At 40.1% G+C, this 14,448-nt stretch overlaps 1 protein-coding gene across 1 annotated transcript in view; it reads left to right on the forward strand.

The window, feature by feature from the left end:
• LOC108897960 (connector enhancer of kinase suppressor of ras 3) overlaps positions 1-13,806 on the forward strand; it is a 44,702-nt gene extending 30,896 nt beyond the window's left edge. The window contains exons 14-25 of the mRNA XM_018697770.2: positions 312-349; positions 2,156-2,198; positions 7,263-7,316; positions 7,831-7,870; positions 8,426-8,595; positions 9,988-10,061; positions 10,339-10,410; positions 10,515-10,579; positions 11,000-11,124; positions 11,330-11,681; positions 12,035-12,225; positions 12,355-13,806. Coding sequence (XP_018553286.1) covers positions 312-349; positions 2,156-2,198; positions 7,263-7,316; positions 7,831-7,870; positions 8,426-8,595; positions 9,988-10,061; positions 10,339-10,410; positions 10,515-10,579; positions 11,000-11,124; positions 11,330-11,681; positions 12,035-12,225; positions 12,355-12,555 — 1,425 coding nt within the window. The 3' untranslated portion in view covers positions 12,556-13,806. The remainder of the gene's footprint in view (positions 1-311; positions 350-2,155; positions 2,199-7,262; positions 7,317-7,830; positions 7,871-8,425; positions 8,596-9,987; positions 10,062-10,338; positions 10,411-10,514; positions 10,580-10,999; positions 11,125-11,329; positions 11,682-12,034; positions 12,226-12,354) is intronic.
• The last annotated feature ends 642 nt before the right edge of the window (positions 13,807-14,448 follow it).

The following is a 14,448-nucleotide window of genomic DNA, read 5'->3' on the forward strand; positions in this document are numbered from 1 at the left end:
TACACAGGAATGATATGCTGAATTACTGGAAGACTGTGCATGTGCAATAATTTTTGTTAATTTATCACAAATCACGGACAGAGATATGTGAATGTGATGAATGATTTATTCTCTGTTTCCATTTTGTCACAATACAGGGTCAGCAAAAATTGTTTGTAATCCTATTCAGGGCCGAATGCTATTAAATGTGACTAAAATCTAGTTGCCTGCAAGAGAAGATGCTTCACATATGAGCAAAAAGACCAAACAAGATGAGCAGAAAGACTCCTGTGTCCAACATGCGTTAACACATAGATCTTTATGTATCACAGGGACCTGACTGGCACTCTAGCAGTGACTTCCTCAATCGGTGAGTTCCTCTCTATCTCTCTCTCCCTCAAACACACATTATGCGCACACAGTGCTGTGCAGTCTATAGGTCAGATGAGAAACATAAGAGCAGGGTGGGTCTAATTTTCTTACAGGGAGTGACGGCTGGAATCTCTTTATAACAAGCCACAGGGCGCAGGGTCAGTGGGTGGGCTGCTTTTTATGATCGGGGAAAATATGCTGTAGACAACCAGGCTGAGATTCATACAAGGCATGAAGAGAGACCGAGAAACAGATAGTGACAGCTGTAGGGTAAAAACAATAGAAACACCATCCAAGTGTTTAGTTATATCAGTAATCTTAATCAATATTTGCTTGGGACTATTAGGAACTGCAGCAACAGTTTCCCTTTCTAATTGGATCAAAGAACATTAAAATATGTAGTGCAGAGGTCAAATGTGCTCAAAAGCTTATTGTTATTTGCTGTTATAACAAACAGTGCTTTAAGTAGTGAATATTAAGAAATCTCAACTTCAGTAAACCTGTTCATTTTGATGAACCTGACTTACGGGTAGACACAGTGCAGTTCTGTGCTTTTTTTAGAGTGATTATCAGTCATGTGTCCATCCTTCGCCATCCACCCCCAAGACACCTTCACATTCTGGAGAATCTTTAGAAATGTCACTGTTATGACAAATCCTGATTCTTCTGCACCCCTGTCTATTAATAGCTCCATCCCACTGCAAAATATGACGACATCCAAGGATTGCTGTTCCATCTGTGGAACAGATGCATCTCTTCTGGTCTTGGATATAGGGCCTGAGGAGGTGTGACTCCCCACATTAACACTCTGATCAATGACTAAACGCCTTGTACAATAAGCCCCCCACCTGCCCACCTCCCTCTCTGGCAGTTCTATTCTAAGAGCCGTACACAAGCACCTCACATCCGGTTTTCTGCACGCTCGATCAAAACAGATTACTCACATTTAGAGGATATAGAAAGATGCTGTAGTAAATCTTGCAGATAAGCAGTTGACTCATCATTGGTGGGGGTTTTGAGCGTGTGGCGTTCAGGCAGGCAATGGAATTTGATTGACGGTGGATTTAATCAAGTGTCATATTAATTTAGATTTGGTAATCTGTAAAAACAAACCAGTTTGCTCCTGACAAAGCAGAAAATGTGATGGTGCATCAATTTCATTTCTGTGTCATTTATCAAAACTATGGGGGCCATTCTGTTTGGGCGGTAGGTAGAACATATCTACACAAGTATTTTAAGTTGTGAAACACCTTCAAAAAAATCGTCAGTATCTCCTTTAGCAAGCTAGTAATTTAAAGGAGGAGACAAACACATGAAGATTTATGGATGACAGGAGGAGGAGAACGCAAAAAATGTCAGCAATCGAAAGGCAGGAAAAACTAGCCGGAGACAATTTCATACCCTGAAATTGCAGGGTGAGGCCCGGCTGAGGTAAATTGAGTATTTTGAGCATTGGGAACAAGCGTCTTGTCTGCCCTTGCTGCTGTGGCTGTTTGCCAAATATATTATCAGAACCACTGGCACACTAAACTAAATGCCAACCCTTATACAGTCGCCATGGGATCTGTCTTGTTCAGGCTAAATCAAAGTGAGTCGGATTGGAGCATAGATAAAGATAATGAATGGTTACGAATGAGCTGAGAGGCTATAAGTATGTGTTGGAAATTTTCAAGAGACACTTTTGTCTGATCTAAAGTAGTGTACAAGTCAACATTTGTGTAAAGTGCTGCTTCACATCAGTTTAAGTGGGTTGTTTCACACCATTAATGTGTTCACTTGCATTGTCTCTACTCTGTTTCTCCAGGTACAATCAGCCATATATACGATCCTGGTCCTTCTCTCAAGCAGTAAGTAACTATCAGTCCCACTGACTTAAGAATGGACTGTACGCAGTCATTCAGTCTGTGACCGCATCTGCATACATCTGTGTGAATTTGATACATACATGGTGCAATGTGAGGAATGCCACTGGCCTCAGCTTTGGCAAGAGGCAGTGAAATTGAAAGCCTCAGTTACAGGCCATTACATTTTGCGGTGAGATATGACAACAACCGCAATTTTTCTCTCTAACTAACACACTTACACAATCTGAATCCACACCATCAAACTATCTTTTAAGCCACAATGGTATGATTCTTGGGATGGCAGTTTCCGTCTGTCAATCAGTCCGCTACTTGTGCCCAGACCCGAGTATCTCACTAAGTATGGGATGAATTATGTACAGACATTCATGCTCCCCAGAGGATAAATCACAAAGACTTTGAGACTTCTCCTTTAGCACCACTACGAGTTTGAGTTGGAGTTTGAGTGAAATGTCTCAACAACTATTGGATGAACTACCATGAAATTTGGCACAGGCATTCATGTTGCCCTCAGGATAAACTGTAGTAACTTTGTTGATTAGTTTATGACCAAATAGCTTGATAACTGCTTCTACCATAGGACTCTGTGTTAAGTGCTAATTAGTAAATGCTAGTATGTTAACATATGATGGTGTGCATCGTGACCTAAACATTAAACATGTTAAATATCAGAATGTAAGCATGTTAGCATGCAGGTGTTAGCATTTAGCTCAAGCACTGCTTCTCAGAGCTGCTAAATTGGCTGTAAACTCTTTTCTTCATTTAATGTGCTGCTAGTAGAAAATTGATCCAGCACCCATTAGCTATGGCATATGTGGAAATGGAATGACCGCAGGGGCTAAACTAAGGATTGCTTTCCTGTCTTTGCACAAACACATGGAGACCATATACCACAGTACCATGAAGTTAACGTCAATCCCTCAGTGACACAAACCACTCATGCACCTTCACAAGGGTCAGATGGATTAGGTGCATAGTCAACAGTGGCAAGTGAACAAATCACATTTGTACAGATTTATGGTCCAACGCTGAGTTGTTGTCGCACCAAACAAGAAAACCTTGGCCTTGCTGTCAGCATTTATATAGCACAGAGGGGGGAATACATGGGTGAATAGAATATTTTATTGCTCTTGTTACTGTCTTCTCTTTGGAATATTTCTATGTATACCTGACTGGATAGATCTGCTGCACAGAAGAAAACTAATTAATTTCAAGCTAGATCCTCATTTACTGCCATTCAGTACTGTATTTAAAGTGACAATGACCCCATGACTATGTAGCAAGATCTAAACTGAGGTTGTGATCAGTGCCAGGGCAACTGGGCAGTTACCACAAACAGCAGGGCATGTACTTCTATCAAACTGAGCAAGCAAGAATCTGATATCATTTGCAGCTCTGCACCCTTCCCCCTTTACACTGTGTGAGATTCCCCTGCTAAATAATAGCCACTCTGTTTGCCCCCTCTCTCATTGCTCTTCCTCACAGACACACACACACACACACACACAGTTTCTGGGTGGGAGGGGGAGGACATTAGCAAAGTGCCATGACAATTCTCAGCATGGATCATGATGGGAGATTGAGCGCCACAATGGTGTGACCAATCTGCATTCCCGTGAATCCTTCAGGCCTTTGACATGAGTCGCAGGCAAGATTACCTCACTTCCACCAAAACTCAGTTTCAGCGAAATGGACCTTTAAATCAACCTAAAGTGGCATGCTGAGGCATTTTCCCTCATCACAAAAATGAGAGGAGTGTGAATTGTGTTGAAATGTTTCACTTAATTCAACACATTTAATTGAAATGTTAAAGGGTGAGGCTTTTGGGAGAGGGGATTGGGGGGGTAGCACAAGGAAGTTACTTGATATGGATGAGAAAGATAGGCTGACAAATGGGAGGGGAGGAAAAGAGGAAGCTATGGTGTGAGAATGTGAAAGATATAAAGGGAGGGGGTCTGTTCGTATGGTCACTTCAGACCACTCTCCGTAGCACAATAGCAAGTGGAAAGAGACAAGAGGCCCCTCTCTATTTAAGCAGAAATGAAATGGAGACTATAATAACGCAGGACTCAGGAATGTGTCCGCTGGTTTACCACCATCCCGGCACAGACAGACACAGGCCAGAACATCTAAGCAACATCTCTACACAGTTACAGCTCAAGCAGTGATGTTATGACTACAAACCCAGCTCCCCACTGAGACAGTTCAGGGTGTTGATAGGCAGGCCACAGCTTCCCTAAACTATGAGTGGACTCTGTAACACTTATTTTTCTCCTTCTTTCTGGTGGAAACCATGTTTATTTTTGTGAATTTTGCTCCAAGATAACAGAAATGCTTCGTAGCAGTTGTTTAGCTGGGTCCTGACCTTAATACTGTTTCCGTGTTGATGAGCACAGAAGGTGCTGTCATTATGTGTTAGTCTATGGCACCTTTGGGTATTTGAAGTGGTGATATTTGTTTTTACAGGTGATAACAGACGTTCTGAATTACCCAAATAAATAAACAAATAAAGTCTTTAGAACAGTACAACTCAGTCCAGTCTAAATTTTAGTCAGTGGCATTAAGTAGTATCAACCTTGGGTAGGTTATTTAAACAATTGTAACTTTTTTTCAACTGTTTTTTTTTTTCTTTGCTGTTCAGTTTTTCTGGTGATTCACAAAGCTGTCACATAGCAGGGACTTGGCGACACCTTGTGGCCAAGAGTGGTAATTGTGAGTGCTTTCTGACTGAAATTAGTAATTTACCAATATTACCAAGATGAAAAAATATCACTAACGTTATAGCTGCATTAAACAAAAAATAAAAAAATGCGCCCTCACAATTTCTGTCACTTCAGTTTGAGGTTGGGTGTCACCTTCTTCTAAGTAACGAAAGAAGGCAACACCCAAACAGGTCCTGAACCCTCCTGAAACCAGTCGACCTCTCTTTGTATTTCTTCTTTGTTTTGAACCGACATGCTCTCTAAGGTTTGGTCAGACTTTGAGCAGAGCTTTCGGGCCAAACTCCTGTCTTTGAGGTCATGGTGGAAGGTACAGTAACCTCATATATTCTGTCTAAATCACATGAAAACAGATGAATTTGTCCGCAGGCGGCGTTTTTAGCTAGCTAAATAGGCTGGCTAAATGGAACATTCAGGGGTAACGTTACAGCCCAGACTTTAGTATATTTTCAAGGATTTCTTCACTTTAATACACTGATAAAATTGCATTTGTGTGTTGATGGCATTAATTTAAAACGCAGTTTCAGTGGTTAAATAGCATGCTATTTGTGTATTTTAGAAATATTGTGGATATTTACATCATTTAAAGGCCAAGAGAATGTGTTTCCAAAGTTTAGTAGCTTTAAATGAAACCATGGTGCAATGTAGATTTGTTCTGTATATTAAAAACACACCTTTTAAATATATTTTAAGTTTGCAAAAATACCTTTTAATCTGTGATTTTTACTGTATGGGTTAGTAATTATTTGTCTGTGAACTTTCTGTATTTATTTCATATGCACAGCCCAATTGTTATGCATCAGTTCTTACTTCCCTCTGAAGACCTACTTTATATTCATTGAAAAAAAAAAAAAACCCCAGATGATATAGATAGCATGTGGTTGGCAGATAGCTGCCACCTGTACTGTCAGCTAGAAAAGCTCATTTTTCATCTTTTGCTACTTCCCAGTCAAAGGACACATTCAAGATGGGTCTCGGAACTAAAATTACAAACTTTACTGTTCATATCTGCAAAAAATATCCAGCAGGAAGTTAGTTACTAAAAACAAAGACACCCTCACAGTCACGCTTGTGCTGCGGTTTATGTGGTGATCATCACCTAGCTCCCACAGTCAGCCAGTCAACTCAAACATCCGGAAAATAGAGATATGATGCGTTTGTGTTGTGCAAGACAGACACACGCACACATATGCACACTGATGCACAGAGGTTAGGTTCAGATAAGAGTCATTTATTGTCACAGTGTGAGCTTTTAGAGGTACAGAGGATACTCCGCTGAGGCGATTGGACTACAAGTGAATCTGTTAAGTTTTTAAGAAGCAGGTATGAGTCTTCCTGTCATGTTTTCCTGTTCTTTTTTGTAGATTGAGTTTGTGGTGAGTGATTGAATGCAAACAACTGCAGCGGGACTTGAACTCGGGACCCTATGACCCGACCACCACCTGTGCTTTTACATTTCCTGAGGCAGTTTTTTCTTTTTGTGTGTGTAGCTCTTACTCAATCTAACAAGGTGTACTGTCAAGGTTATAGGAAAAAAAGACTCTAGGGGAGAAATTTCTAGTCCACAAAGAAATGTAACAGAAGGTTGAGACGGTTTTTCAGATTTTTGCTGTGTTTTATCGTGATAGGCTTTATAACAGTAGCAAATTGTTCAGTGTTTCGTATAGTGTTTCTGTGATGTTCTGTTCTCTGTCTCCCTCAGGCAGCTTTGTCACTTTTTGAATAAGGAACTCAAGTACACAGAGGAAGTTAGTCAATAATGGCAACTCAGATTTCTCAATATCCTTTGCATCAGTGTTCAGTTAGAATGTTAAAGTATCAGAATAAAATGTTTCAAAGTTTTTTTTTTTATCTCTGTGCTGCTAAAAAAAAGTATTTTTGGAGGTGTGATAACTTCAGAAGAATCCTGTCAACCTCATTTAGATATCTCTAGATACTTGCTGTATGTGTCACAGGATAGATGAAACTGCTGACAGTGACCGTTTGTAACACTTAATCTGTGAGTCAGTGCTGCTCATCAACAAGTCCTCAACCTTTATTTCTCTAATTCAGCCTCCAGTTTCACAGAAGATGAGATGAGAAATTCAGCTTTTTTTGCTCGCTTTCCGTTCACTTTTGCACATTTTCTTGTGTCACTCTTCAAAAGAAAAAAGAACAAAAACATCCAATTGAGAAACATTGGTCTCTGCTGTCTGCCCGTGATGTCACTTCCTCTTGTCACGCTGGAGCAGCATATTGCTGCATATTTCTGCCTATGTATCTGTGGGTAGTGATATTGTCAACCCACACACCTGTGGATAAGCTGTACCTTCTGGTTTCTTTTCAACAGGCTGCCTTCCCCATTTCTGTGTCTCCTTCTATGGCTGCCGATGACTACAACCCTGTAAGTGTTTCTTCTGTTTTTTTGTGTTGACTTGTTCATGCCTCTAATGAAACAGAAACCCCACTCTCCTCTTAATGGTGGAACCACTTCTGCTTCTGCTATTTTATGATGACAAAGTTAAAAATTTATAGGAACATGGGTCTATACATCACCGGATGGATAGCTCGCCATTAGTCTAGCTGGGTTTCTCTTCATTTTTTTTAGTTTAATTTGCGAGGGTTAAGAGCAAACGAGATAAAAGAGCAAAAAGAGATAAAGTACAACACAGAAAGTCAACTCACAGATGAGGATGTTAGAGAGGAGGAGGGGTGTGTATGTGTTAATGTGTGCAGAGATAGAGAGAAAAGCAAAGAGCGAATGCATGTGACACCCGGTATGTGAAACAGGATGTTCCAGACAGCCTCTTCTTCTCAGTCGTGGGGTCTAAGATTGCCACTGTCTTCTTCTTCTTCTCTTTCTCTGCTGCCTGTGACTCTTTGACCTCACATTGTCCTCCTCTGCTGTCCTCCCAAAGGTCTCCCTCCGACACAAATCCAAGAAAAAAAGCCGAGGAGGTAAGTTGTCACCCGTGAGCTCTCATCACTTTGTCTATTGTGTGTGCCTGCAGCTGTAATTTGGACCCTCTGTAGGCGTGTATGAAGTGGCAGGGCAATTAATGTGTGCAGAGGGCTTTTAGACAACGCTTGGTTACTTTCACTTCAGTTCTTGTCTATTTTAGCTCTGTGTGGCAGTGTCTTGGATTCATCTGGGGAGCAAAGTTGATTTTTTTAAAATATATTTTTTTTAAATGTTGATATTGTTATTGCTGGCAGATTCGGAACAAGAAGAGGTAGGTTGAATGAAGCACATCTCTTACGAATTGACTTTTCCTGGGTGTTATGTGGTTGTGTTCTGTGTTATTTTTAGTGCTTGTGTGGTTATTGACCAAATGCAGTGGCCTGTTTCAATTCGAATGGAAATGTTTTGTTTGTTCACCTCTGTATTTCAGACTTCTTGCCCCCTTTAAAGCTATGCTCGAGCTTTACTTTACTGTAGCTCTGTTTCTCTGTGGAAAAAGAGGGAGGGGAGGTCTCTGTGCATTCATATGAATGCATGCTTTTTGTTCATAGGCAATGGCACAATGAGCAGAAGACGAATCTCGGTCAAAGAGTTGGGTCAGCCAGACCACCAGGGTTGGCTGTACAGGAAGAAAGAGAGTAAAGGCTTCCTGGGCATCAAATGGAAGAAGTACTGGTTTGTGTTGAAGAAGACAGCTCTCTACTGGTACACCAACGAGCTGGTGAGTACTCTTTCAAGCCACGTATGTTAAGAGAAACTCCCGTCTTCACCTGAAGTTCCACATATACACAGAATTATGCAAATAAAGCTGTTTCTGTTTCTCTCTCTCTCTCACTTGTCCCCACTAACCTCTCTACAGCTCTCTCTCGTTCTCTTTCTGTCTCTCTCAAATTCATATTTCCTTCACCTCCATAAGCAGATTATGTGTAAATGTAAGGATTCTTTAAGAAAGCTAAACAAATTGCTGCAAGCAAATCATTAAAAAAAAGAGCATAGATGATAAGATGAGATACAGTTTAACACTTGAATGCAGTGGTGGAGATAGTCTTTGAATAGTCTGTCTCTCAGTTTTTTCTGTCCTCAGCCTGTTTATAACTCTTAGTCTTTAGCTGACTGGTTCATACTGAGGATATGAATCTTGGAAACTGAGTCTTGAAAATATACTACTCAGTGATCTTCTAAAACAGCTGGGCACTGCAGTTTTTAGCAAGCATTACCCAAACAAGAATAAAAATTATTATACTTGTCTGGGACTATTTTCAGCAGCAGATGATTACACAGTTGGTGCACTAGTGAGTATTTACAGCACCAGGAATGGTATATGTGAGACTGACTCAAAATAAACGATATATTCCATGTTTATAATAGTGAAGAAACCTGTGTTAAATGTTAAACTGTCAATGTTTTAACAAAATCCACAAAGTCATACATCAACTCTTCTCACTGTTTCAATCTGAATATGTTATAATTCACTTTTATAATATAATTTTATAATTCACGTTTGCAGATAAGTGCAGTTTATAATGACGAGTATCAAAACTCGTCTGTGTAGTAGTCAATTACTGACTAATTTTTCAAGATTTAAAAAATACTGGAAAGGGTGATATATTTACTGGATGGTGATGATGAATGGTTTAAAAAGAACTAGATAAAACAATCTTTTGTCATACTAAAAATGAAGATTTTCACACAATACTAATTGTAACAGTGTCTTTTATTTACATGTCTTTTGAAGTGCTGCAATGATTCATTTGCATTCAACACATCACAAATGCAACACAGATGCAGTGTGAGGCACTGGAGGCTGCACATGAGTCATACTTGTTTTTGCCACAGATTGTCTGGTTGTCAGCCTGTCACTGCTAGGAACCACCAAAGCCATTCTTGAATGTGATGGTATCACTAATGCCTCGGTACAGGCATACGTAACTGATGGGTGTGATTTACTGGCATGGTGACTTCAGTCAGATCTGCTGTATGTCACCATCATATGGTGGGAGAAAAATAGAAGAAGTAGCCAGCTGCAATATAACGGCGGGTGTCATTGCCAGGAAGTGGTTTGAAATCATCCTTTTGCTTTAACATGCTCACTGGCGTTCAATCTGTGTTGCAGGCAGAAAAAGCTGAGGGCTACATTGACCTCACCAACTTCATGATTGACAGAGCCATTGAGTGCAAGAAGAAACAGTAAGCTCATAGTAACATTCTTTTCTGTTCCTCTTTGTGTCAATCATATTTTATAGGCTGCCCACTACCTGTGGTTTGAAATTAAAAGGAACCATATCCATATCTATTGTTAGATATAAATGTCATAGAAAATATTCTCACACAAAGTGATAGGAAGTGTGTAGCATTAAAACAACCCACAGTTTTCATAAATTCCAATATAAACTTTTTTTTTTCACTGTTGAAACATTGCTCTTTTTGTGCCTTATCTCCTCTTCATTTACTTTTCCTCCTGCAGTGCATTTAAAGCCTGCCACCCACAAGTCATGATGTTTTATTTTGCTGCTGAGAGCCACGAGGAGATGAACTTGTAAGTCACATACATAAGTAGAGCATTGTATGTATTTCTCTGAGGGTGTTTATTGTCTTGTTTTGTCAGAAAGGTTATTGAGTTGAATGTTCCTTTTTTTTCAGATGGTTGAATAAGCTTGGGCTAGCCTCTATTCACTATGAGCCTACAGAACAGAATCCTACAGCCGGTGAGCACCTGTCAGTTACCTGTCACTGCTGTTGAGTGAAAACCCTGTATCTCCAGGATGTCGACTTGTTTTTAGCTTGACAGAAATGCTTTTTTTAAAATGTTTTTCACTTGGTTTTGAAATTGGTTTTCTTTTGGTTTTCACAGGAAACCAAATTCTTCCCTCAGAGATTATGTATAAGAGAATTTAATACATCAAAATGAACAACTTTGGCTTTTAAAAAGTACTGATCTGTTGTAGGTTATTTTAGAGCTAAAATTTAAAAAAAATGGTTGTAGTTTCTTTTGGATTCTGGTCTATCCGATCTATGTTATGGTTTCTAACTTTGTGTGTGTGTGTGTGTGTGTGTGTGTGTGTGTGTGTGTGTGTGTGTGTGTGTGTGTGTGTGTGTCCACCCCATACACACATTTGTGTGTTTAGAGTGTTACAGTGAAGCCAGTGACCATGAAGAGGCTGAAAGCACAGAGATCCCCCCTCCACCATACTCTGAACAGACTCTGCGGGACTCAGTGGATGCATCAGCACTGCCTGGTAGCACACATCAGGTCAGTCTGATCACAAACGGTCAATACTGCACCATTAGTCACAGCTATACAAAACCTACCCTTCTCAGAATTTTGGAACTACTCGATTCATTTGTCATAGTATGTTTGTTGTGGTTGAGAGGGTAATATCATGTCAAAAAGTTCATCATTTAATTATAAACTGAACAAAAAGCCCTTTTCTGACTATGAAGTATTTGTCTTTCAGGGTACCCTTCCTCCCCCTTACTCCTCTGCAGTCCCCAGCGAAGCCAACGGTTCTCTCTCGTCACCTGTCAGCACGATGACATCTCAGAGCTCCGCCTCCTCGCTCGCCAAGCAGCGGCAGTCCTGGCTAGACCTGGTCTCGCAAGCGTCTCCTCCCGTGGGGGAAACAACAGTGGTGTGCGCAGCTCAAGTACACTCGCATCAACCTCCACAAGAAGAGACAGAAGAGGAAGAGGAGGAAAACTCCCAGGTGTTAGAGAGCTCAGCTCCCCAGGACTCCTCAGAAACAGGGCCTAATGAGGAAAGCCCAGAGGCAGAGGGGGAGGCACAGAGGGAGGTTTCAGGTGCTGAAGGTGAGACTCCTGTGTTTGAGCAAACTTTCATTCTAAGTAAAGGAGATTGTATTTTAGATTTCTGCTGTGTCATTTTTAGTTGCAAGCAAACATGCTGGTAGAGAACATTTCCTGTCTATGGGTGAACTGTGGGTGACAGTTAATGTATTTGCTGGAGCATTTTCACTGTTTCAGATGTGATGTTTTTTTACCCTCGAGTTTTCTTCTGTGACCTATCTGTGTTCCATTAAGCAGCATTGCTATATTGTTGATCTGTGTGTCATTTTAATTCACTAGTACCACTGCATTTTTCTGTGTTTGTAATCTTTGTGGTGTGTATGGTGATGATAAAGTATAAGCTTATCTTGTTTCAGGGGATCATGGGAACAGCTCAGATGAGATGGAGAAGCTGTACATTCATCTAAAAGAGGCCAGCCTGTCGCCGATAGGAGATCGTAAACCATCCACGAAAAGGGAATTCAGGGCCTCCTTCGTAAAACGCTGCAAAAACCATACTATCAATGATAAACTGCACCTTATCAGGACACTCAACAGCACATTAAAGGTACATTTTAGGAAAAAGAATTGCAAAAAATGTAGGCTTTTCCAACGTGTGAATAGCAAAACATTTTTCGAATTTGAGCGTATTATGCCATTGTTTCATTTTCCATATTGTTCTTCTTTTCTGTCCTAGTCTAAAGAAGCGGACCTACAGGCAATAGAGCAACTGCTGTCGGACCAGGAGCTTACATCACACAAGTTCAGAGAATGGAAGGAGGCCAATGTGTCCTTGGTGCAGGAGATCTGTGTCAAACAGGACCAGCAGGTGGCATCAGAGGCCATAAAAGCTGCAGCATCAGTCATTGCTGCTCCAGTGGTGGAGACCAGTTTATAAAGACTCCTCATGACTGTTTTTACTGTGTCTGGATTCAAGAGGACCTCAAACGCATATACTTTGGATACATACACACACACATACTGCTGTTTTCAACTGAGACTGCTGTTGTGTATCAGCAGACTCTAAGTGCTGTTTAACTGGATTAATGAAGAAGAGTGTTTTTAGTTCCTAAATGGAGACAGTGCAGACATTACATGAGTAGCAGGTCACATTAAAATGTGAAATGTCTTTTAGTATTACTTTTACTGTAAGATTAGCTAATTTTACAGATGATGTCATTCTGTGAACCTATGCATAAACTGTTTTGATATTTGGAATGATGGAGTACGTTGAAAGAATGGACCCATTGTTCTCTGCATGGAAAACACTTGTTTTTACAGTAAGTTTTATCTATTTTGACTTCATCAGTAGTGAACAAATTTTTATCTGTTTCCAGTGTCTTATTGGTGCCATGCACTGTTTGTTACATGTGTTTCACAAAAGCTGTTGTGAATGATTGGTGTGTGTTGTTCACGCTAGAAATTACATAGTCGTACTTTTCATGAAGGCTTTCCAGACTGAACACCTGGGCCTGCACTAACAGAATAAGTGGTCGCAAATTATGATGATGTCAGATTTTGATTTTCAATAATGAAAGGATCAAATCAGATCATCTTTACTACAATGTGATATAAAGCCAAGATATACATAAGTAGTGACCTCATTTTCAGTAGAGAAGGTCATGTGGTTTTGTATTTTACTTAACATCAACAGACTATATTTAAATTAAGAATTCCAATCTTAATGACAGTAACAGACATAGACAATATTTGAGTACTAACCATTGCCAATGGTACACACAGTGTATTGGACTTGAGATGTAGTGTATTCATTTGCATGTAAACATAGGATGCATGGAGGATAATTCTCAGGAAACAAACTAAAATTGTTATTTAAGGCAGACCCAAACACTGTAGTAGTTACTGATAATCACATGATTAGGGGGTCATACAGTTGCATATATCAGGCATATTGTGGCAGTGGCCAGCAACAGGTTTAAGAAGCTCTGGCCAATCATGGGCCTCTGACAAACCTACTGGTAGGAGCCCAACCAAGCTCCAGGCATTTTTTGAATAAAATCTCATTAGTTGTTCATGTTAAATATTAACTAAGTGTAAATAGATTATGTTAATTTTCTTTGATCTCCATTCTGGTATGAGAGTCAGTGTGATTGTTTGTACAGGGAAATAAAGTATTGTTACAAGAGTGTACATTTTCCACTGTGGTTTTATTTTGATTCACTCAGTCAATGGCACAGATGTGTGTTTGTGTACAACAACTGCCATGATGTACAATGTATTCAGAAAGTATTCTGATTCACAATTTTGTTATCTTGCAGTCTTATGCTAAAATCCTTTAATCCTCATTTTCTCCTTCATCAATCTACATTCAGTACATAAAATGACAAAGTCAAAACAGAATTGTGAACAGAATGTTTATGAATTTGTTGGTAAGGGAAAACTGAAATATCACATTGACAGAAGTATTCAGACCCTTTACTATGACACTTGAAATTTAGCTCAGGTGCCTCCCACTTCTCTAGAATATGACCTTGATTGGACCACCTGTAGTAAATTCAGCTGATTGAACATGATTTGGAAAGGCACACATTTGTCTATACAAGGTCTCACAGCTCACAGTGCATATCTGAGCAAAAACCATGACATGCTAAGGAGCTACTTGCATAGCCCAGAGACAGGATTGTTGAGGCAGAGGTGGAAAAGCCTTCATAAATATTTTTTTGTGCCGCACTGAGAGTTCCCAGGAGTGCAGTGGTCTGTATAATTCCAAAATGGATGGAACAACCAGGGCTGTTCTAGAGCTGGCTGCCCAGCTAAAGAGGCTTCAATC

This window comes from Lates calcarifer, linkage group LG19 (genome assembly GCF_001640805.2).
Source record: "Lates calcarifer isolate ASB-BC8 linkage group LG19, TLL_Latcal_v3, whole genome shotgun sequence".
In the NCBI taxonomy this organism is placed as follows: Eukaryota; Metazoa; Chordata; class Actinopteri; family Centropomidae; genus Lates; species Lates calcarifer.